Genomic DNA, 22,269 nt, shown 5'->3' with positions numbered 1-22,269 from the left:
TGGATCCGGGGTTGATTTTGATTGTGGGCGCATGATGTTTCCTGTAGGGTGGCACTCTGTGGAAGAGTACTTTGCCTATTCGGCGGAGCCAGATCTATTGAGCAAGGCGTTTACTGGCGCGGCAGACGGCCTAATACGTAGAATCATGTATGCTATTCTGATGTTATTTCAGTCTATTGTAAGAAGTCACGCTCTTTGAAGACTACAGTGTCTTTCTTTCAGGCAGCGCCTTGTGGAGACAATTCGCGGTGTCTTTTAAATTTCCCCACAGCGTTTCCAAGTGACTTGAAGCGCATGCGGACTCTACTCTTTGCATTGGCCTCTATCATTCGATCACGTAGCCTTCACTGCTTGCAATTCCTGTACCGCGCTGAGATATATGTGATCGCGTCTTTGAGTGTACTTATGTCCACCCGGCCCGCACGAGTCAAGTGTGGCATTCCGATGCCTATCTCGGTGCGGTCTGCCCTGAGCTTGTGCCGTTAGAATACCCGAATCAGACGAGGTATCTTCTGAGCTTTCCACGGGGCGTGCGAAGGAACCTTGGTTTGTGCGATTTGATGCACATAGCCCTCTGCAGACGAAAGATCTAATGCCACATCCTCCAGATGTACGCACTGGCTTACTGTCGAAAACCTGAGGGTATTTGCCTAAGAGGCAACGTGTTCTGTAAGATATCATGCAGATAACCTCTGTTCTATCCCAGAGCTAAGCCTCTCCCTACGGACTGGGGGAGCAGGGCCTGATGGGACTAAGCAAAGAGACGGAAGTCATCGACGTAGGCAAATGCGAAGGTGCATGTCGACATGATTACATAGGAAATGGATGCCTGGTGCGGCAGTGAGCAAACACACATCAGCAAAACCGGCCGCCTTTACTCAACTATGGTCGGTGTTGCAGACAAAGAAGAAAGCCAGAGTAGATCCATCATGCAAACGCTATGGTATCCTAAATACAGTCAACGCCCGCTAAAACCATGCGCTCATGCTCCCTTGGCGTACGAGTTGCCACCAGCGGCTTGGTCGAAACCGATCATGCCGTCCAAGCCACAGACCTGAAATAGCTCCCTGGGCCCGTATCTCCTTCCATTTTCTTCTGCAGGCCCAACGTTGCCGGTGGTTTTCAGCTGCTGCACAGCCTTCCTAACCGCTGGGTACACCATCTCAAACGCCAGGCATGGGAAGATGGCAAGCTTGTATCCCAACTCCCTGCATTCCTTGACACCGAAGTCGGGCGAGACGCCGCCGGGGACGTTGTTGAACAGACAAGGTGTTGGCGCGAGCTCTTTGCATGCACGCTCAGCGTCTTCGCGGGTAGTAACACCTTCCAAGAAACAAACATCGGCACCTTCTGCAATGGCGGCTTGGAGACGTTTGATGGCCTCATCGTACCCGTATCCTTGGAAAGCGTCCGTTCGTGCGATGATGACAATGTCGCCATGCTTCTCGCGAGCCATAGCTGCAGCTTTGATCCTTGAGGCGTACTCAGCAATACTGACCAGTTCCTTGCCATTCAAGTGACCGCAGCGCTTATTGACAACTTGGTCTTCCAGGTGAAGTCCTGCTACGCCAGCACGGATATACTGCGCAACTGTACGGCCAGCCATGATGGGCCCGCCGTATCCTGTGTCTGCATCTGCGATGAGCGGTATGCTAGGATCGAGGTTGGCGATCATTTCAGCGTTCGCCTTCATGTCGTTCATAGTCGCGATACCCATGTCTGCCATACCCAATCTACTCATCGTGGTACCTGCGCCGGTCTGCATGCATATGTTAGTTTTGCAGGTCCTTCCCGTAAATGCATCCCACGAGGAATCATAATGACTTACCATATACAAGCAATCGACGCCTTCCTGTAGAGCTATCCGCGCCGTGAAGCCATCGTACACTCCAGGACATGCGATGAACTTGTCTGGATCTGCCAGCATTGATCTCAGCTTCTGAACTGCGGTCATTGTGCGTGTGTCGTTGGTGATTGAGCCCACTTTGGGGAATATGCCGCTTTCTTGTTGTGAATGTTCGTGTCGAACACGTTGGGGGTGCCGTTCACTTCAACACAACAAATAGGGAATGACGATTGGTGAGAAGGTATTAAAAGAAGGTACTAAGGGAAAATACCAAGCAGATTGAAACGATACCTAGAATGGATCGAATCTGAAGGGAAGGAAGTATCAAGCCGAACCCTGTTCTTAAACTTATATGTTTGTCACTGTTGATGCTCACCAGAATAAGAGGCATGATCGGCACCGAGTCGCTGATTGTGTGGAGGCCGTCATCAACTTCGCAGTTTGATACGGTAGCCGTAGCCACTTGCGAACCCGTCGAATAATATCGCAGCAATAAGGCTCGTCAGTTTTCGTCTAGAACGAACTTTGGTGCGTAATGGCCATGAAGTGCACCCCGCAACGTCTGTGATGTACTGCACGACGCCGATTTTCGCCGGGTCTTTCACCAATGGACGCGCCACCACTAGCCGTCAGTGGCTCAGAATTGAGTAACGCGAGTGCAAAGAGAAGATCGGTACGCAGTCGTTCGCCGACTAGCACGGGAAATGTCCGGAGTGATGCATGCGAGGGGTGAGCCGTGTGTGGGGTATCGGCATGTCTTCGTGGGATGAGCTCTAGCTCACATCACTGTGAGGAAGGGTTTCGTGAACCTGATAAGGAGCATACTACGTGCACGTCAGATCATGCCGCAGTAACGATATGCTGTGACATTGTGGTCGATCCTGTAGAAGTAGACACGCTCGACTCAGCTTCGCACGTCGTAGGGTGAACTTACGGTCACGTCATGTTCGGTGGAGATTTATCGTTACCAAATGCCGGCATGATATTAGCAAATGCAAGGAGTAATTTGTAGCACTCACCATTGTGGCACCCCTCGAGTGTTCAGTTGACCGAGAGCTCGTCGTCCATCAACGACTTGCCCTGAGTTCGGCGGACTCGGCCTCGTTTTGATGCCCATCGTCTATAAACGCAGTGTTCCCCCTTTCGACCTTCGTCAGTTCATACCACAATTTCGTTATCAACGTCCGAAAAAGACTTTCACATTAACGACTTGTCCCCAGTTTCAGTGACATTCAGTCGTACCGGATGTTGAAGATCATATCATTGCGACGTATACTAACCTATCTCGCTAATCGAGCACTTTGTCGAAGCCCAAAGCGTGGAGGACGTCGACAGAGGTCTTATCCCGCCGACCACTACCTGCGACCTTGACAACGGACCTTCATACACCGAAATAATCTTCGTTGGATTTTCGCCGTTATTGTTGGTGTTCGGTTCCTCCTTCAGACTGTAGTATTATTTCGGGTCGAGATAATGTCGCAATTACTCGGCCTCCGTGTACTCTGTCGAAGCACTTTCGGCGAGAGCATGGTGTACAGATTGGCCTCCGTTTTACGCTAAATCTCGTCCCACGCGGCGCACAACAGCAAGGTTGGATATCTCGACGAACCTTTACAAGCGCGGCCCGTGGTGTGGCAACCTGTAATTGGTGTTTGGTCAAATCCTTCGCGTTGTGCCGAGCCGGCGGTCTCCCGTGTCCTGCTATTCACCGTCCCTATAAGCGTCTGGACCAACTAAGCGGTGGTCATCCAGTCTTTCAGCCAAAAGTATAGCCCATGTTGCCAACATTCTGTGGCATCAACGGTCCACCTAAGGGGCCCAAAGGAACGCTGGGGAGGTCGCTATTCGAGAATCCAAATCCAGCTGCCCAATCGTAATCTGGAAACTGGTCCAACATCGGTGGGACGCTATAGTCAGATCCGTCCCAGGTATCGAAGCTCATCCCTGCTGAAGGATCGACCTGCAACTGAGGATTGATCAAGCTCGGGTCGAACTTGGTGAGAGGCTGCTGCGCTGTGAGTACACTTGTTGGTGCTGAGGCTGACACTGGGATTTTCGGATCTTGGCTCTGGTGTTGAACGAATGCTTCATGCAGTATTAGCTGAGGTCCGAAAGACTGAAAAGAGATTTGCTTACGAGATGTACCCGGCTGCGTTGTTTCGTTGGGCGCATTGATGGCATCATCTCCATTGTACGGATTCTGCATTTGGTTGAATTCCTCTCTCCAATACCAAAACATGTCGTAAGTGACACTCATGCTGAGCCTGGTCCGCAGTCTCAGTCCGAGCGACTCGATACGTCCGTCCCTCCTGCGGAAAACCTTGTTGCTGTTCCAGAGTTCGTTCATGATCAGGGCAGTGCGTATTTCGACGTCTCCAGATTGCATAGACACATTCTTGAGGAACTCTACCGCCTGGAAATAGGCTTGCTCTCCAGCAGTAAGATCCAGGTGCTGAGCAAGGGGGCTTCTGACAAGCCTCAGGATAGAGAACCCAGCGAGACAAATTGTCCGGTCTACAAATGATTGGCTTACTGATGCGAAGTTGACCGTCTGAGCCATCGCAGTTGCGGTGTTGATCGTAGAGATGCAATGTGAGTAAAACCGTGACAAGCCGTCCACATCAGGGTTCATGGGGTGGGCGAAGAAATGGAAAGCCATCACGTGGATACGGGCACAGTTAAGTTGCATGGTGTCTATCACAGTCAGCTATGTTTTTTTGCACACGAACAATGCCACTCACCTAGTTCACTTGGCGCGGACGGTGCCAAGCTAAGAAGTTGAGAGTCGAAAATACTGATGACTGATCGTAGAACGCGGACGTCGCACTTGATCGACTGGAGATTCGTCTTTCCCATTGCGACGATGGCGCGCAACAGGGTGATGTAGACTTTGTGAAGGAATTGAAGATCAGTTGGCAGGTACGGGTTAATATCCTCTCGATCTCGCTCGTCACAGTCGAAGAACGACTCTGCGAGAGGCGGGATCCCTTCTGCGCAACTTGTCCTGCAAGCGATTAGATCCTCTGTTCCGAAGCTTGTGCATGTCTTCTTACCTTATGGACACAACAACGCAGCACAGCCACAGCCTTGCTCGAAAGACCTTCTGCTCCAGGTCTTTCTTGACGGGCATCCTGGCGAAGTCTTGTCCGACGCCTGAAATGTGCAGGCCAATCTGGGTGGCCAAATGGACTGCGGATCCACACATGAGGTGGGTCATGTCTTTATACATGGAGTTTGTGGGTAACCGCCAAGTACAGAGAAGCAGGAGGCCCTGGATCACCGGCATTGGCGACGAGCGTAGGGCAATCGAAGAGAAAGCTAGAGGAGTTATAAGCTGGCTCGATTTGTCGAGGATATTTGGATCGTCAGCATATCGTCTCGATCCAATCACGATGATGGTCCAAAATAAAAATGGCGACAAGTCGTAGTAGTCGTTTGGCCCTAGCGACGCATCCAGAATGGGAAACAAAGGATGATACTGTGTAAAGAATCTAAGAAAAGGTCAGAAAAGAGGACAACGAAGGGCGACGGGAGGCAATACAGCATGAAGCAATCGTCGATTCGCTTGGGATCGAGAACGTAACCTTCCAGCATGCGTGGGATCGTGCCGTTGGAAGCAGAGCCTTTCCTCGTCGGTGGCCGTGATTCGGGCCCTGGGGAAAGTGAATATGACCCATCAGTCTGGCCTGAGGGATCTGAGTAGGCTGATTGATCGCGGTCCAGGTCCATGTTCGGCGATGCATTCGAATGCGGGTAATTAGAGTCTGTTGCTGAGCCTGGCGGTTGGTTGTGTCTCATACTCCATCGAAGCTCTTCAAGTTCTCTGCGCATCTCAGCCTTGGTCTGCCTAAGATTCCTAGTCGATGTTGGCAAGATTCTGCACTCGAGACCCATCTTCTTGCAGCGGCCGCAAGGGTCATGTGGCACTTTGTGTTGTTCGACATCGCATCGAATCTATCAGGTCAGTCGGCGCGTCCATTGTTAAGATGGATGCACGTGGTGATGAGGGGTGGTACCTTTTGTTGTCGACATTCGACGCATGCCTTCCGCCTGGGGGTAGTCATATCGGAAATCCTTCGCCAAAGATATCCACAATCGGTGAGCGGCAATGAGTCAGCCCTATAGCAGCAGCAATTCGTGATCAGTCGGCGAAATAAGGCATATAAGTGTAAAAAGGAAGCTCGCCATGAAGCGAAGTGGAACCACAGGAGAGAAATTAGCTCTCTACGTCGTCATAAGACCTGCTGCAACCGGTGCGAGTCGGAAGGCGGGGAAGAACCGAAGAAGGACCGCTAGGGAGATATTTGTTGTGTCTTTGGTATCGAATTTTCTCTGATTTCACCCTGAGCCCCAGGTGTTTTTCTTACAAATCTATCTGTTTAGTGCGGTGCTGGAGCTAACAATACTTTTGCTTGTGTGTGGTTGATGCTTGCATCAGCTGTGGATCACAGCGTGAAAATACCCATGCTTAGAAGTGCCAAACTTTGGTTGTTCTAGCGCGCTCCTCGCGCTGCACGTCCGCCTCGAGCCATGGGAATTCGATGAGCGCGTTCTTAGGTGCACAATGTGCATCTGCTAGACACGGCGTTGTTGAGTAACCAAGCTTTCACGTGTATAATTCTTATGCACTCAAAAGCGTGGCCAAGATGCACAAAAACGCGGCTGCAGTTCCGCCCTTAACTGACCCTCGATTTCTCTTACCGCCATACTCCCAGCAAATGCCAAACGTGTTCGGTGGAGACCAGAAATGTAAGCGTGCCTGATCTTCCTCGCCATCCACACAGCTTGACCTCTTGCGGTCTGGCCGTGGGCCTGACCTCTATAGCTTCACTCTGCTGCCACCAAAAGAACGGGCACTACTCGGGTTACACGGATTTACGGGTTAGTAGCGCTCGAATCAAGTCATTAATTTCATACAAATCTACTCAGCCACCAGCCAGTGTCGAGCCAGCTGCGTCAGAACGGTGGATGTTCCGCGCGCCACACCTGCTGTGGACATGTGTAACGAGCCCCTGCTTAGGTATGAGATTCTGTACAGGCCTTGCAAGTGCTAGATGCAAATCATCCACGTGGTGAGTGAAAGCGGAGACTCTAATGAGCGCATCCATAGCTTAGCGGAAGTTTTTTCCGTCGTGGCAGCTGGGCATGGTGGACAGACATGATCTGCGCTTGGCATGGTCACACATTGGCCTTAGAGTTGAGCCTCACCTACGGTCCGCGGACAGTAGCGTATACGTTGTCACTGTGAAGAGAGTTGCTCTTGACGCCGTTATCTTCATAGAAGCGAAACCAACCCAGTCAGATTTAGATTTCTGCTGATAAGCTTGGGTGGTATACCTGAAGCATTCCAACCCTCCCGACATTCATCTTGAGCGCGTAACTGTTGTTGCAACAAGCAACTGCATGAGCTAGACTATTGTATGTCCATAATTTCGGCACCCGAACCCCTTCTCTCAACGCACAGTCGCATGACCTCCACTCGAGTCGCGACTTCAATCTCAATCTTCACCCTCATCGACTAGCCCAGGGATCTCTCCCACAGCTCCGTTGCGGAGGGCAGGTTGACCGTCGCCTCTTCCATTCCTTCAGAGATTTCAGCCTCCGCAGATAGGCGAAGTATCACGGGATAGTAGAGGTCCTCGCACTACCGTATTGTTGTTGTGGCGCGTATATTTAGTCTAATCGAGATCTGGTGTTGGCACGACGTGGAAGTTAGAAGATCAGCAATCGACCTTCCTCTTGCAAACAGCCCAAGTTTCCCGAGGGCGAAAGGAATATGAACCCTAGCGCGGTCGACATACAGGTGTAGTCCAAAGAGGAAAGCCTTGCTCAGAGCACACTGTCGCAGGACACACGACTTAGATATGCTCGAGGCCGACACGAATGGCCGTCTGAAGGTCTGGCTGTGACATCTCGTCACAACATCGTTCATGACCACGCGTTGCAAATTGAATTACCATCATTTCGAAATCAATGCATGCCCTGTAGTCAGAGATACGTCAAGCATCCAAGCCAATATCGACGAATGCTGATCAGCAAATCAACACTCCATACCAGGGTCCCATACCAGACCCCAACTCGAATCATCGTATTGACGGAATCTGACTGTCCTCCATCAATGATCTATGCAGTTCATATATATTGCCTCTCTCAACACCGAGTTCCCCTGGAGAATTCTAGGAGAAATTTCGGCTTCCACATGCGTCGCGGTGCAAGCATCCAGCATCAAAAGCTAGCGTCCAATAACACCCCAATACCACGTGGATTACTATCACCAGCGATTGGTACGCGTGTCTCGCACCTCAGTAGAACTCCGTCGTTCAGGCATCAGATCTTGCTCTGGACTGACACAAAGGGCCGACTCGGAAGCCGGCACTACGTCAATGCAAAGTGCAGTGCATTAGGGACGCACAGTATGTGGATCGGCAGGCGACAACCCCACAATAAACATCACTACCTATTCCACGGTACAGGTATGCTCATACAATACGAGAAGCAAGTAGCTTCACATGGATTCTAGATCAAGTATCTATATCGCGGTCTAGGATATCGTGGATGTAGCTCAACGGCCGTAACCAACACTGCCCTCGCACAGATCAAACAACCTCCGCCCCGTCAGGGCTAGAGAACCACTGGGACCCGCCCAAGCAGCAAAGCGCTCGCCGATACCCAAAACGTGGTTGGAGTAGAATAGTAAACGCACAGAAACCGCTGTGCCAAAACGCCTGTCCAGCGCCAAACCGAGCAATAGTAACCCACGCAATGCAAGCCTTTGGTAAGCGCTTACAAGAAGGGCAGCACGATGCCCTTCCTCATCGGACTGCCACGACCGTCGGAGTCAGCGCTGTACCCAGAGTCGCGATCGATATCGTCGTTGTCGATATCAATGTCAAAGGCGGCATCGGCCTCCTCACCGTCGGCCTCTTCCTCGTCGCCATCCCATGCCTTCTGTGTAGCGCCGCGGTTATTCCAGCGGAGTGTACGGCTGATACTGTCGAACCACTCGGTGGGCTGCGACAGGACGGTGGGGAAGGGGTACTGCGAGGCCGCGATGGTGACATGGTCACCCTGGCGGAGCTCGACGCGGCCCTTGCCGTCGAAAGCGCAGTAAGCGGTTGCGCGTGACTTGAGCGGTACAGCGATGCGGAGGGCCATGCTGTCATTCAATAGCATGGGGCGGAAGGAGAGGGTGTGTGGACAGATTGGGGTGAGGAGGATCGCCGGGATATCGGGATGCACGAGTGATCCACCGGCAGAGAGCGAGTATGCTGTCGAGCCGGTGGGCGTTGAGAAGATGCAGCCATCTGCTTGTACGACCGTGAGGAGATTGTTATCGCCATACAGTTCGAGGTTGGAGACATAGGGCGATGGCCCGCGGTCAATGACCAGTTCGTTGAGAACCTCGAATTGCTCGGCCTCAATGTGTTGAGGAGACCCAGGGGCTGCATTCTTCTGGTATCTGTAGACTGTGCAAGTGAAGCGCATGCGCAGGTTGACGCGCATGCCGGCATCGCCCATAATCTTGCTGAGCGCTTCCTTGTACTGGTCGAACTGGAAGTTTGTCAGGAAACCGAGACTGCCGAGAGAGAATGAGAGAATCGGCGGCACAATGCGCTGGAACAGCCATGATGTAAAGAGGACTGTGCCGTCACCACCAAGCGTGAGCACAAGGTCGAACTTTTCTGGTGTCTCCCAGCAGAGGTCTGGTGTCCAGTAGCGGAGCGATTGCTCGAAACGCTTGTCCTTGGCTACCAGAGAAGATGCATCGAAGCGCTTCGATCTTTGCAGCTTGTGGTCCACGTAGACATTTACACCCACGTCTGAGCCATATCGTGGGGTCATGAGAAGCCACTCTGCCAACTCTCGAGTTAAGTGTACTAGGGCGTTGTCGCGCGCTTTGGTAACAATCATGACATTGCGCACTGTCATCCTAATCGGTCGGCGTTGAAGTTGCTTGGAAACTTCACGCACACTGAAGGCCGTTTGCATGAGCCTCGAATGCGATATTGAATCATCGTCTGCAATTTCCTCCAGTACTTTGTCGAGGTTTACTGCTTTGTCGAACTTCTTGTGGAAGAAGCATGGCGATGCAAGTGCGGCCATCTTGCTCACAGCGAGGTCTCCTGAATTCAAGTTGAACTCAGAAAGTGCATCGGCAAGCGCTTTGTGGGTAATGCTCTTTGAGCGCTGGGTCTTGCCCTCTGCTGCGCTTTTCCTGCCCTCCATAACCACGTTGTCGATCGACTGTGACGTTGGTGGTCGTGATTGCAGGGCCTTGAGGATCGTCTGGCGGGGTATGGCCGAATCGAATGAAGCTGCGTTCTTGCGGTGCTTCCGGATGCGGTGCTCACCAAAAGATGGCAGCTGTGGCAGGACTGTAAGATTTTCAATCGAAGATGAGTTGCTAATAACATTCGAATGTTTGTTCCGAGGTGGTTCGCCCGGTGTCGCAAAGGATAGGATTGAGTCGGAGGCAGTGGGCGCACCGACTAGGTCTGTCGTTGCTACCGATGATGCATTATCTTCGGGGGCTTGGGGCAAGTAAACACTTGTCTGCGGAGGCTGCGGAGGAGCAGGATGAGTGAGATTTATCGATGCCACACCGGCGGCGTTAACGGCGGAGAAGTTATCCCGCGGGTTTTGTGGAGAAAGGAGCGGGTGAATTGTGGTCGGTGAGAACGGCTCCCCATTCTTGGTTGTACTCGGCATCATTGTCGCTTATCGAATTACTGAACAGCGCGGGATGCGATCGCGCAAATGACGACAATATTCGCCGGACGTCGTCCTTGCGAAGATGGGTACCGCTGCGAAAAGTGCCGGTGATTAAGTTGCTGTTGGATGTTGAGTGATTACAGCGATTCAACAACGTGACCAGACGTTCAATCGACTATAATAATTGTAACGAGCTCCAGGCTAGGAATGATAAGTGAAACGAGAAGAGGGTCCGTAGGATTGCAGCTACTGCATGGGAGCGACTCGTGAGGTCTCGGGGCTCGGGGATATAATGGCTGCAAGCAGTGACGGTAGCTGCCGATGTGGTGGCGGGCGACGCTGCGCAATCGCCGGTGGAGTTGATCAAAGACTGTATTGAAGAGACCGGCTCAGATGTTGACTGAAAAACAAAAAGAACAACAAAAGAAGTGAATGCTCGAAAGTGATTCCAATTGCAAGGCGCAAACTGGGGAAGATAGGTGGATGTGAACTTCGCGGCAAGCACTAAACGCACCTGCTGCATCTGATCTATATTCACATTGGCATCTGCACAACATTACTATTACCCAGCCGTTCTTCGATAGGCACACGAGCCACATACAGCACTGTTCTACACGCAGCCTCAAACGCAGATAGCGCAAGTGCGTGGCGGCTAGCCCGCTGAGGGAAGTTGACACCTGCAGCGTTTGAGGCACAAGTCAGCGTCGGCTTTCGGTCCAAAGTTAGAAAGAAGCTTTGCTCAAACCGCCGTGCCGAAGCAAAGTCGACTGTCAGCGGACGGCTGCACGTGCTGTCAATTTGTCTCCTTAGGCATCGCTCTCGTCAAGGTCATTGCGTTATTGGAATGGAGTCCATCTGAGCGCTTGTGGGTCGTGCCGCCGACCCTCGACCAGAACCTCACACCCTTAGCGTTCGAAGAGGCTGTCCTTGAAATGGCTCATCAATTTGATACTGAGCGAACTCTAGTCACTTCATGTATCGAGATCGAGCCTCGTAGTCCCAGATACCGGGGAGTAAAGCCGCTTTGCCCGCACCTCGCGAGGACAAATAGGAGTACTTTACTGACATGAGCACGAAACGACTGAGAGTAGACTAGCCCTGCGGACGGTGTAACAGATGGCAACAGCCTTTGTCTTGACACATGGCAATCGGAGACGAGACAGATTGAGCCTCGCTACCAGGAAAGCCGCCTACTACCGTACTTCGAAGGCGCATAAAGTCGCTGCCGTTATACCGATGCATGCATGTGTGAATCATACACCTCAGAAACATGTATCATGAAATTGGGTCGGAGGTAGCGGGAGGTGCGGTGCGGCACGCCTTGGAGCTTGTGGAGCCAAGGCCGCCTTTCACATGGGCTTCGTCCGCAGGTTAGCCTATGCCCCCTGTTTGCCTCACGCAAATCGCAAACCTGCAGATGAGAGGTCAGTAACATATTTCAACACACGATAATGAGGTATTTCGCAGCGGGTTCTTTGTCATCCAGAGGGAAGTGCTGAGACATCCTCCCGCGGTGACAGCCTGGAACACTCGGTTGGCGCGTAGGAAAACAGGCTTAATGCGTGTTTCTAATTGGCCTTCGCCTTCTCCTCATTCGCGTATCAGTGACTGTTTGCAGTTGTGTATCTTGAGCCTCACACCGATCGCGACTCGTAGGTTGGCGGTCACGGAAGAAGTGGGTAATATACTGAGTCATTGGTAATACGGATCCGCTCAGTTCGTGATCCTAAAGCGTGTCAATGTGGGTATGGCGTGATATTGTGTATCAATAGTGTTGATTGTATAGCAAGTCGTACTTTTGATGGTCGTTGACAAGTCGTGGTATCTATAATAGCGTAGTTTTCAAAAAAGATCAAGCCCAATAGCTTTAGACCGAGGCGAGGGCCTTACGAGCGAACGTGGGCAGAACGAAAGAAGCCTCATGTATCTCCTTGCTGTAGTATCTACATTTCTGGTCCTCCTCCTCGGGCGTCCAGCTGCGAAGAGGCTTCTTGAGGTTGCGCTCGCCGTCCTTGGAGCAGACCATGAAGCCGATCTGTCCGGAGGGGTAGGTAGGAATGGTGGTGTAGGCGTACTCGACGGTAGGGAAGACAGCCTTGCAAGACTTCTTGAGGTCGGTGATGATGTGGAGGTGAAGCCACTGGTTCTCAGCTGTGCGGTAGTCAGCAAATGTTCATAGAAGCGCTTAGCGAGCGCATGATGATCTTTGTAAGTCAAAGGCAGTACGGGATTAGGAAGGGGGCTTACAACCTTGGGTCGTAATGACACCACCCTCGCGAAGAGCGCCGCTCAACAGCTCAAAGTATGGCTTCTGGAAGAGAGCCTCGGCAGGGCCCTCTGGGTCGGAGGAGTCGGTGATGATAACATCGAACTGGTTTTTCTTATCCTCAAGAAATTTGAAGCCGTCACCAACAATGGTCTCGGCCTTGGGGTGGTCGAAGCCAATGGACATGCCAGGGAGGTACTTCTTGGAGAGACGAATGACAGCTTCATCGATGTCGCAAAGAACGGCCTTCTCGACGCAATCGTGCTTGACGACCTCACGGAGGACACCGCCGTCACCACCACCGATAACGAGGACGTTCTTGGGGTTGGGGTGTGAGTTCATGGCTAGGTGAGTGATCATTTCCTGGTAGCTGTGTTCAAGTTAGTCATTCCCACGATGCGTAATTGGGTATGTAGAGGCGTACGAGAACTCATCGCGCTCAGTGCACTGGATGACGTTGTCCAGAACAAGAACCATGCCGTAGTCGGTGGACTTGAAGATGAGGACATCCTGGTACAAGCTCTTCTCATGGTGGATGACCTCCTCGACCTTGAGGGTCATGGCCTGACCAGGCCACATGCCGGAGATCTCGCGGAACCAGCCATCTATGAGGCACGTTAGCTCATTATAAAAGCCAAAGGGCGAGATTGAGCGCAAGTGACGCTACAAATGACATACCCTTGATAGTGGGGTGCTCGATGGCAGGCATTTTGTAAGATTTGTTTGTGAAGTAACGGTGTTTGTGTTTATGTAGGAAGAATGCTTTGCAACTGTTGACAGAGAACGAGACAGGTCGGTAATGAATATAAATGGGGACCTTCAGGATTGCGGTGTCAATTGGGCTCTTCAAAAACTTTCACCTGGGCAACAATTTTCAAGCTATCCAGGCCCGTCATGCCCCGCGCACCATCTATGCCGAAGGCGCCTTCCCTATCGGAGCCTAGTACAGGACACTCAGTGGAGAGCGAGGAAGGTGCTGCCGACCCACGACATGTCCAAAACCGGCAATTATTCAGAGAAGTCTTGGCTTGTGCTCATGCATTTACGGTGATGGTGAAGGCACAAACCCGTGGGAGGTGATCATGGCCTTGAGGTCATGCCTGCGGCGCGACTGGTGGGCTTGGAAAATTCGCCAGCACGAAGCGGGGTTGATCTTAGGCGAACCTTATTCCCAAGATTCCGGATTGGGGCCTTGTCATCGGCCTGTTGCTGCGAGGGAGCCGACATGATACGATTGTGACACGCTTGCTATGAGAACCAGCAAGCGCTGGTAGACATCCATCCTCAGATCTCATTGCTCTTGCAACAGCTCAGCTACGACACCCACTCACAATCGACCCAAATATGGCAGAAGCTCCGAAGGTGAATAATATTGAACAGTACCTGACAGACAAGACATGGGTTGATAACCCTGAGGTCTTGCCTTGGTATGTCAGGGACCTGGTTGACCTCCAGCCAACGACCAAAGAGCTTTTCGAGACATACAGCAAGGTCCCATCAGATGAGGTGGTACCTCATATCACACAGATCAGGAACAAGGCCTTCAAGATTGTAAGATAACTCCCTCTCCTAGCTCTACAAGAGCTGACGCGACGAACAGTTTCCGTACCCATGTCTCGGACACTGGGGGTTCCTTAACTTGAACATCCAGAAGTCAGACGCCTACAGTGAGGTACTTCGGCGTATCAAGGAGGGCGAGCAGTACCTGGACATCGGCTGCTGCATGGGTCAAGACATACGTAAGCTTGTGTACGATGGCGCACCCTCAGACAAGATGCACGCTTCAGATTTGAAAGGCCAATTTTGGGATGTTGGCTACGAGCTGTTCCTGGACAACTCATCACTGAAGGCGACCTTCATCGAGGCCGACATCTTCGATGACCAGTCGGGTCTACACCAACTGGCTGGCAAGCTCGACATTGTGCACACAGCATCATTCTTCCATTTGTTCGATTGGGACGGCCAGGTTGCTGCGGCCAAGAAAATTGTAGGCCTGTTCAGACCTGATTCGAATAGTCTACTCATTGGCCGTCAAGCTGGACGTGCAGAAGCCGGTGATTTCACAACTCAGGTAGAGAAGACTAAGGATCGCTACTGGCACAACCCGGAGTCGTGGGCGAGATTGTGGAAGCAAGTCGGTGAAGAAACCTCCACGAATTGGAATGTTGAGGCCGATTTCGACGACAGGACTGACTTGTTTCGCCAAAAGTCTGGCATGGCTGACTTTATCCCTCAAGACACCAAGTTCATGAGGTTCATCATCCGGAGGGCATGAGGCGCAAGGGATTGTGTCGTGCTGAGGAGTGACGAAAATTTTCGAGATGCTAGCGCGATAAATCTCAGACCGTCTTGCTTTCAGCTTTCAGCAATTACTTATGTGTTCCGAGTGTCAGTTGGGGAAAGTGCAGTACGTTGTGATCTGAGGCTCAAACTGCAGGCGCGAGGCATGGCCGGCCAATCAGTCTTGGCGGGTCACAAGCAAACACACCAAACACATTCGTGGCTTCAACATCACCACGATCCCAAACCCACAAACCTGCGCCTCTCGTATCCGTTATAGCTTCTTGCGCTTCTATAAATCACAATGGATCCGTATTCGCCTGAGGGAGGCACGTTCATTGCTGTAACGCAGCGCTATGTCTTGCTAACAGCTTTCCAGAGCTCATTAACATCCACACTGCGTTCCACGCCGGCGCATACCAACAAGTCCTCGACTTTGACACCTCCTCCTTCTCCTCCAGCAATGCGCTGCCTGTCCGAGTCTTGAAGGCACGCTCACAAATCGCTCTTGGCCAAGCAGAAACCGTCTCCTCCGAGTTCGCCAGCGAAAAGACACCAGACCTTGCTGTTGTAAAGCTGCTGGCAGATCTCGAGCAAGGCAAGGACGTCACAAGTGCAGCGAAGAAGCTGGTAGAACAGCACGGCCAGGAGAACATGACTGTACAGATCATTGGAGGCATGATCTTGGAGCGGGCAGGCGAGACAGAAGAGGCTCTTGCGCTGCTGAGCAAGCACCAGGGCAGTCTGGATGCGTACGTCGCAGCATGTTTGAAATTACAACCAGTAGCTAATGTGAACAAGCGTTGCTCTCATTGTACAGATTCACCTCCAGCAGAACCGCACAGATCTCGCAGCCAAGGAGGCTCAGCGTGCACGGAAATGGGCACAGGACAGTCTGCTCGTTAATATTGCCGAGTCCTGGGTTGGCATGCGCGAGGTATTCTATCTATCTGAAGCATTCCAGCAAGTCGGAGTCTAACACAACGTAGGGCGGTGAGAAGTACCAATCTGCGTTCTACGTATTCGAAGAGCTCGCCCAGACCTCGCAATCGCAGTCATCACACTCGCTCGTCGCACAGGCCGTCTCGGAACTGCACCTTGGTCGCTTGCCAGAGGCTGAAGCCGCTCTTCAACAGGCCATTGAGATCGACCCCAAGTCGGCAGACACAATTGCAAATCTGATCGTCCTCAACACATTACTTGGAAAGACTGAGGAGACAGGACTGTTGAAGCAGCAGCTCCAGAGCGTCGATGCCCAACACAGAGCGGTTCAGGACTGGGCAGAAAAGAAGAGCGATTTCCAGAAGGCGGCGGCGAAGTATACACCCAAATTTGAGGTTGCTGCTTAGAGGGGGTACGACGGAGGATACAAAGAAGATGCCAAATAGGCCACAGGTACACTTGGAGGTACAGGAGCGGCTTGTTTCGATCAGCACGGGCAGCGCTCGAAGATGAGACGAGTATCTTGGCGAAGAATGAAATTACATGAACATCGCCAAGATTCCGGTTGCTCGATTTCCCATCACGGTTCACGGCTAATCGTTCAAGAAGTTTCAGCTGTAGTCAGCTCCCGTCATGACAGCTCGCCTGCTTCGTCCCCAAGATCTAGAGTGCGACCCTCCCGAGAGAACAACTCGCGAAGGACTAGGTCAGGACTAGGTCAGGACCTTGTTTGCTGCTTACGTTTCTTAGTATCAAGGCTAGGAAAATTGTCGCCGGACTGATCTGAGTCTCAAGTAGATAAAATGCACCTCCCAGAAGGGTGTACCACATCAGATGCACCAGGCATACCTACCGGTGGAGCAGCCCTCACGCTCCTCGGAGACTTGATTCCGGCGTCTAAGAAATGTAGGTGAAGATGGACACCGTCCACATGCTCACCGCATGTGGCTTTGTGACTGATCCAGACAACGGAAGTGGCATCTTCCGAATTGACGCCCAGCTGCAACATATAATTATAGACCCTGACCATGCATGCAAGCCCTGTTTGCAGCCGTCCTCCAGTAGCAAGTCGTCCTTCACAACACCTGGCAGCGACGCTTCATGTGGTAGCGCGGTATAGCAAAGATAAGGACTTTGTGGTGTGTGACGTGTGGCTGTCGATAGCTCGATGCCGTTGTTACTTCGCGTTGCACTTCGCGCATGCGTGCAGCCTGAGGCCGCGGCATCGAGCTCGGACGCTGAGCGTGCCGCAACACGCGGGCGCATCAAACGTTGTCGATCAATCCAGGCTGTCGGATCCTTCAGCCCTGACGTCGAGATCATCCTTCACCCTCTCATTTCTCTATAGGCATGCGTTGTGAGCGCTTTCACTCGCGCCATCCACCGACAACTTGTCAGCGCTGTAATGCAGAGTCCATGCAGAGTCCATGCAGAGTCCATGCACATTTCGCAGCTGACACGCACAACGTCGGCGCGTGGGGCGCAAGGCCGCACGTTACGCTGCGACAGCATGTGTAGTGGCTCCCGGGACGTGACGCATCCGAAGCAATCTTGGAACAAGCTTAGCTCTAGCCCTGCATCCAATAAGGGCGGGCCCACCGACCAAAGTTGCAGGTCTTGGTCGCAGCTGCGATTCCAAAGAAAGCAATGCACACGAGGAATCCATGTGTTCGGATTTGTGGACTGCGACTTTGGGCGTCTTTCGGCGCAAAAGCAAGGGTGCGTGTGTAAAAATTTCAGGTCCAGCGGTTTGCGGTTTGGTGTGCCCGCCGCAAGATGAGTGATCTGCTGAGCCCGCTTAATTCTATGCTGGTATGGAAGTGACTTGAGTAATCTCCTCACATACCTAAGAGATCGTTCCTCATACCCCCGTTCATAAGCTCTTTCGCTACTCACACCTTGCGTCGTTGACTACGCACGCGTTCCTGTCCGTTCCAGCTGGAAGTACTTCCGGCGTCCGCTATCTCCGGCGCGCCACACCAAATCGATACGATTTCGCATGCTGTCGTCATAACTATGTTTGATATACAGGTCGAAGACACGCACGACGTGGAAGAGGCGCAAACACCAATACTTGAAAACATGGTCATCGGAGTACCGCCTGTGTTTGAGGGGTTGACGAAGCAGCTCGACAAGATCGTCGAGCAGCCGCTACTAGGCCCGAAAGCTGACTTCCCCGCAGGTACGTACTTCCCATCCGTACTCCAATGGTGTAAAAGCGAAACTGACCACTGGCAGCAAGCTTTGCATATGCTCGGAAGAGTGAGACCGGGCGGCGATTACCGCAGGCCATAGCGCATCGAGGATTCAAAGCGAAGTTCCCAGAGAACACCATGGGAGCGTTCAGAGGAGCTGTAGAGATTGGCGCAAATGCGGTCGAGACAGACGTCCACTTGACAAGAGACGGCGTTGTTGTCTTGTCGCACGACAAAGATCTGAAGCGTTGCTTTGGACGAAAAGAGAAGCTCATCGACTGCGACTACGAATTTGTGAGCAAGTTGAAGACACTAAAAGAGCCACATGAATCGATGCCGAGACTGGTTGATCTATTGGAATATTTGGCGCAACCGGGCTCAGAGGAAGTATGGCTCCTGCTGGACATCAAGGTAAGCTTCGATTAACGGTCACGTGTAATATGCGCTGACGTTGTGTAGCTCGACAACGACGCCAACGACGTGATGCAACTGATCAGCGAATCGATCCGAAGCGTACCTCCGTCGCCATCGAAGCCATGGCAGAGTCGCATTGTGCTGGGTTGCTGGGCAGCGAAGTACCTACCCTTGTGTTCGCACTATCTGCCCGGCTTCTCTGTCTCCCATATTGGCTTCTCGGTGCCTGTTGCATCGTACTTCTTCACAGTGCCGAACGTGTCGTTCAACATGAATCAGGCTGTGCTGATGCCGCCGTGGGGCAAAGCATTCATCCGGAAAGCGCAGCGTGACAGGCGGCCTGTATATGCCTGGACGGTGAACGATGCTCGACGTATGCGTTGGAACATTCAGCAAGGTCTGGATGGTGTCATCACAGACGACCCAGAGCTTTTTCTGGAGGTGCGTCGAGGTTGGCACGAAGGAACGAAGCATGGTCTGCGTATTTGGGACTGGTTGGACATCATGAGAGTGAATTTCTTCGCTCTCATATACTCGGTGCTGTTCCAGCTGGTGTTGGGATTCGGGCAGAACAAGCGGTTAGTGACGGTGAAGCAGGCCGCATAGTAGAGTCGCACAGCAACGCAAGTGCTGCAGCTGTTGACAAATACGCTGTCATTGCGCGTTTCTAAGTGCTGTTTGCATATATATGGCAGTGACATCGATGCTGAACTGATACGGTAGCTGTGCTCGGGAGCTCTTGCCCTACCAAATTTAGGCGGGCGCGTCCCTTGTCCCCGCACGCGTTAACACCCAACCAGCCCCACGCTCATTCACAACACACAACACCATGCCTAGGTACGACGAGACGCTTACAAGCACGACGCGCCTTGAAGCTTACTTGCACCTTGTAGGGAAATAATAACGCTGCAGGCTGGCCAATGCGGCAACAGCGTTGGGCAGCAGTTCTGGCAGCAATTATGTCAAGAACACGGCATCAACCAGGACGGTAACCTCGAAGACTTCGCGACCGAAGGCGGCGATCGAAAAGATGTGTTCTTCTATCAATCCGACGACACTCGCTATATTCCACGCGCCATTCTTCTCGACCTCGAGCCTAGAGTGCTCAACTCCATCCAATCAAGCGCCTACAAGAACATCTACAATCCAGAAAACTTCTACATTCACAAATCAGGCACCGGTGCTGGTAACAACTGGGGTATGGGATACAGTATGGGTGAGACAGTCCATGAAGAGATACTCGAGATGATCGACCGCGAGGCCGATGGCTCAGACTCGCTGGAGGGCTTCATGATGCTGCACTCAATTGCTGGAGGTACCGGTTCTGGTCTGGGATCTTACATGTTGGAGCGTCTGAATGATCGCTTCCCCAAGAAGCTCATCCAGACTTACAGTGTTTTCCCCAACACTCAAGATGGAGACATTGTCGTTCAGCCTTACAACAGTCTGCTCAGTATGCGTCGATTGACGCAAAATGCCGACTCGGTCGTGGTCTTAGACAATGGTGCCTTATCGAAGATCGCGGCAGACCGACTGCACGTACTCAATCCCTCCTTTGAGCAGACCAACCAGCTTGTCTCGACCGTCATGTCCGCCAGCACAACTACCTTGCGCTACCCAGGCTACATGCACAATGATCTGGTTGGCATTGTGGCATCACTCATTCCAACACCACGCTGCCATTTCCTCATGACCGCATACACACCTTTCTCAGGCGAGAACGTAGAACAGGCTAAGACTGTTCGTAAGACCACCGTGTTGGATGTCATGAGGCGACTGCTGCAGCCCAAGAACCGCATGGTCTCGACCAACCCCACCAAGAAGAGTTGCTACATGTCGATTCTGAACATCATCCAAGGAGAGGCAGATCCATCAGACGTGAGTCGCGTATACATAGTGACTGAAGTATCGACTAACATTTTTAGGTTCACAAATCACTTATGCGCATTCGCGAACGACGACTGGCTACCTTCATTCCGTGGGGTCCCGCCTCGATCCAGGTCGCACTTACCAAGAAGTCACCATATGTACAATCGTCACACCGCGTGTCTGGTCTCATGCTTGCCAATCATACTGGCATTGCAACGCTATTCAAGCGCATTGTAGCGCAGTATAGCACACTGAGGAAACGAAATGCTTTCCTGGAGAGCTACAAGCGCGAAACGCCATTCAAGGATGGCCTCGGCGAGTTCGACGAAGCTAAGGAAGTCGTCCAAGGCCTGATCGAGGAGTATGAGGATGCTGAGAATGCGGATTACCTGAGCAAGGAAACACCACCTGTTGACGAGGACGGCGATAAACGAGTTGGCTGAGCCACGTTTCGATATAGCATGGACGGCGTTCACATACTGTTGACATTACTGGAGTTCTCTGGATATGCCCTTTGTTGGTACAATACCGGCGTTCGGGCAGGCAAAGACGACCGCTTGTGTCGCAGAGCGATTCTTCAAAGATACCATTACTTCCTCGCAATCCTAGCCAGAGTTTCTACCGCAGTCACCCCTTTCTTACTGTTCAAAAGTTGGCTGCCTTTTGGATGTTGTGACTTCTGGCTGTGCTGACTCTCGTTAGCAGAGCGCGACCGTGGAACGACGATCAGCGAATATCAATACATGTGGCTTTCGAGATAAAACCACATGTGAATCTTATTCTCCGAATGTTCGGCTCCCCAACGTTACACTCGCAAAGCCGCAGAACAATTGTCACCAACACGAAATCCTGAACACAAACACTCCAACTCAGACCGGTCAACCTTAGAAATGTCTGCTCGACTAGTGTTGTCTCCATTGCCCATGCGCACTGTCACGCGCGCCGCAGCCGTCGCTTCGATACGATGCTCCGAAGCCGCCAGACTCAAGCGCGTCGACCACAACACGACCAACTTCGCTTCCTTGAACGACAGCATGAAAGATTCATCGACCCAGGTATTGTTTTCTCCGACTCTAGCTGTCGCCAAGTCACTTAGCCACCAGATCAAACCATCGACGCCGCAATCTGCTAGCTTGCCATGGCCCGTTGATGGTTTTGCCAAGGCGTTCGAGGAGGACAGGAAGATTGACAAGCTCAGTAAGACCTTTGTGCATGGTGAGAAGCAGGACAGGATTGTAAGTGCTTGGGAGCCGGCAGAAAAGGAGTTTTGGCTTTAAAGGTTTGGTGGGCCAGGGGAGGTGCTGGAGATGGTGGCAGGCAAGGGGACGGTGATCTTGAGGGATGCTGGTGAGCATGGAAAGAGGTATTTGAGGGTGCTCATCTAATGGTCACTTTGATTTTTAGAGCAGCATCATGATGTTGTCCATCTGACAGCGAGGCTGGAGACGTGAAAGTCGACCCGCATTTTGCGTATACGATGGACCTACCACCAACAACGACTATCAAATACGGCGCAGACTGGAAGCTATACCAAATTGGATCTGCAAACAGTTCGGTCTTTCTCGCATCATATACTGTGAGGTCCGGCACCGACCAATCCTTCCTCTCGTTCGTCGATCTATCAGCAGACTCAGCAATTCAAAGAATTCGCAAGACATTTATCTGCATGGACGCAACAAACACGTTCACTGACATCATAGACGACGATTACTGGAAAAGAGTACCAAGCTCTCGCAGGTCATTCA

The 22,269-nt window shown here is 52.0% G+C and overlaps 9 protein-coding genes across 9 annotated transcripts; 5 read left to right on the top strand and 4 right to left on the bottom strand.

Moving 5' to 3' along the window:
• Positions 1 to 982: 982 nt before the first annotated feature.
• M421DRAFT_64941 (carboxyvinyl-carboxyphosphonate phosphorylmutase) lies at positions 983 to 1,954 on the bottom strand (the record flags this gene model as incomplete). Its single annotated transcript, XM_033596207.1, has 2 exons — positions 983 to 1,759; positions 1,829 to 1,954. The coding sequence occupies 2 exons, from the start codon at positions 1,952 to 1,954 to the stop codon at positions 983 to 985; spliced, it is 903 nt and encodes a 300-aa protein (XP_033447827.1).
• Positions 1,955 to 3,602: 1,648 nt separating this feature from the next.
• On the bottom strand, positions 3,603 to 5,910 carry M421DRAFT_64838 (C6 zinc finger domain-containing protein; the record flags this gene model as incomplete). Its single annotated transcript, XM_033596198.1, has 5 exons — positions 3,603 to 4,540; positions 4,588 to 4,850; positions 4,900 to 5,337; positions 5,388 to 5,800; positions 5,863 to 5,910. 5 exons carry the CDS (start codon positions 5,908 to 5,910, stop codon positions 3,603 to 3,605), a joined length of 2,100 nt encoding a protein of 699 aa, XP_033447826.1.
• A 2,414-nt stretch (positions 5,911 to 8,324) lies between these two features.
• Positions 8,325 to 11,030, bottom strand: M421DRAFT_421414 (ATP-NAD kinase). The gene has a single exon (XM_033592821.1). It carries the CDS (start codon positions 10,553 to 10,555, stop codon positions 8,630 to 8,632), a length of 1,926 nt encoding a protein of 641 aa, XP_033447825.1. The 5' UTR covers positions 10,556 to 11,030; the 3' UTR covers positions 8,325 to 8,629.
• A 1,215-nt stretch (positions 11,031 to 12,245) lies between these two features.
• Positions 12,246 to 13,676, bottom strand: M421DRAFT_421412 (spermidine synthase). The gene is made up of 4 exons (XM_033592820.1): positions 13,503 to 13,676; positions 13,249 to 13,429; positions 12,809 to 13,194; positions 12,246 to 12,709 (listed from the first exon to the last, which is right to left on the bottom strand). Exons 1-4 carry the CDS (start codon positions 13,531 to 13,533, stop codon positions 12,426 to 12,428), a joined length of 882 nt encoding a protein of 293 aa, XP_033447824.1. The 5' UTR covers positions 13,534 to 13,676; the 3' UTR covers positions 12,246 to 12,425.
• A 492-nt stretch (positions 13,677 to 14,168) lies between these two features.
• M421DRAFT_64439 (uncharacterized protein) lies at positions 14,169 to 15,099 on the top strand (the record flags this gene model as incomplete). Its single annotated transcript, XM_033596159.1, has 2 exons — positions 14,169 to 14,375; positions 14,425 to 15,099. 2 exons carry the CDS (start codon positions 14,169 to 14,171, stop codon positions 15,097 to 15,099), a joined length of 882 nt encoding a protein of 293 aa, XP_033447823.1.
• Positions 15,100 to 15,408: 309 nt separating this feature from the next.
• Positions 15,409 to 16,698, top strand: M421DRAFT_393113 (uncharacterized protein; the record flags this gene model as incomplete). The annotated part of the gene is made up of 4 exons (XM_033590040.1): positions 15,409 to 15,433; positions 15,484 to 15,856; positions 15,906 to 16,041; positions 16,094 to 16,698. The coding sequence occupies 4 exons, from the start codon at positions 15,409 to 15,411 to the stop codon at positions 16,451 to 16,453; spliced, it is 894 nt and encodes a 297-aa protein (XP_033447822.1). The 3' UTR covers positions 16,454 to 16,698.
• Positions 16,699 to 17,885: 1,187 nt separating this feature from the next.
• M421DRAFT_421408 (PLC-like phosphodiesterase) lies at positions 17,886 to 19,474 on the top strand. The gene is made up of 3 exons (XM_033592819.1): positions 17,886 to 18,228; positions 18,285 to 18,652; positions 18,701 to 19,474. Exons 1-3 carry the CDS (start codon positions 18,063 to 18,065, stop codon positions 19,259 to 19,261), a joined length of 1,095 nt encoding a protein of 364 aa, XP_033447821.1. The 5' UTR covers positions 17,886 to 18,062; the 3' UTR covers positions 19,262 to 19,474.
• On the top strand, positions 19,353 to 21,432 carry M421DRAFT_170204 (tubulin nucleotide-binding domain-like protein). Its single transcript, XM_033587767.1, has 3 exons — positions 19,353 to 19,492; positions 19,549 to 20,533; positions 20,581 to 21,432. Exons 1-3 carry the CDS (start codon positions 19,485 to 19,487, stop codon positions 20,965 to 20,967), a joined length of 1,380 nt encoding a protein of 459 aa, XP_033447820.1. The 5' UTR covers positions 19,353 to 19,484; the 3' UTR covers positions 20,968 to 21,432.
• M421DRAFT_170335 (uncharacterized protein) lies at positions 21,165 to 21,901 on the top strand. Its single transcript, XM_033587768.1, has 2 exons — positions 21,165 to 21,175; positions 21,230 to 21,901. The coding sequence occupies exon 2, from the start codon at positions 21,415 to 21,417 to the stop codon at positions 21,799 to 21,801; it is 387 nt and encodes a 128-aa protein (XP_033447819.1). The 5' UTR covers positions 21,165 to 21,175; positions 21,230 to 21,414; the 3' UTR covers positions 21,802 to 21,901.
• Positions 21,902 to 22,269: the final 368 nt, after the last annotated feature.

This window comes from Didymella exigua (assembly GCF_010094145.1).
Source record: "Didymella exigua CBS 183.55 unplaced genomic scaffold M421scaffold_16, whole genome shotgun sequence".
In the NCBI taxonomy this organism is placed as follows: domain Eukaryota; kingdom Fungi; phylum Ascomycota; class Dothideomycetes; order Pleosporales; family Didymellaceae; genus Didymella; species Didymella exigua.
Note: the sequence above shows the minus strand (reverse complement) of the source record. Positions and strands in the feature narration are given on the sequence as shown.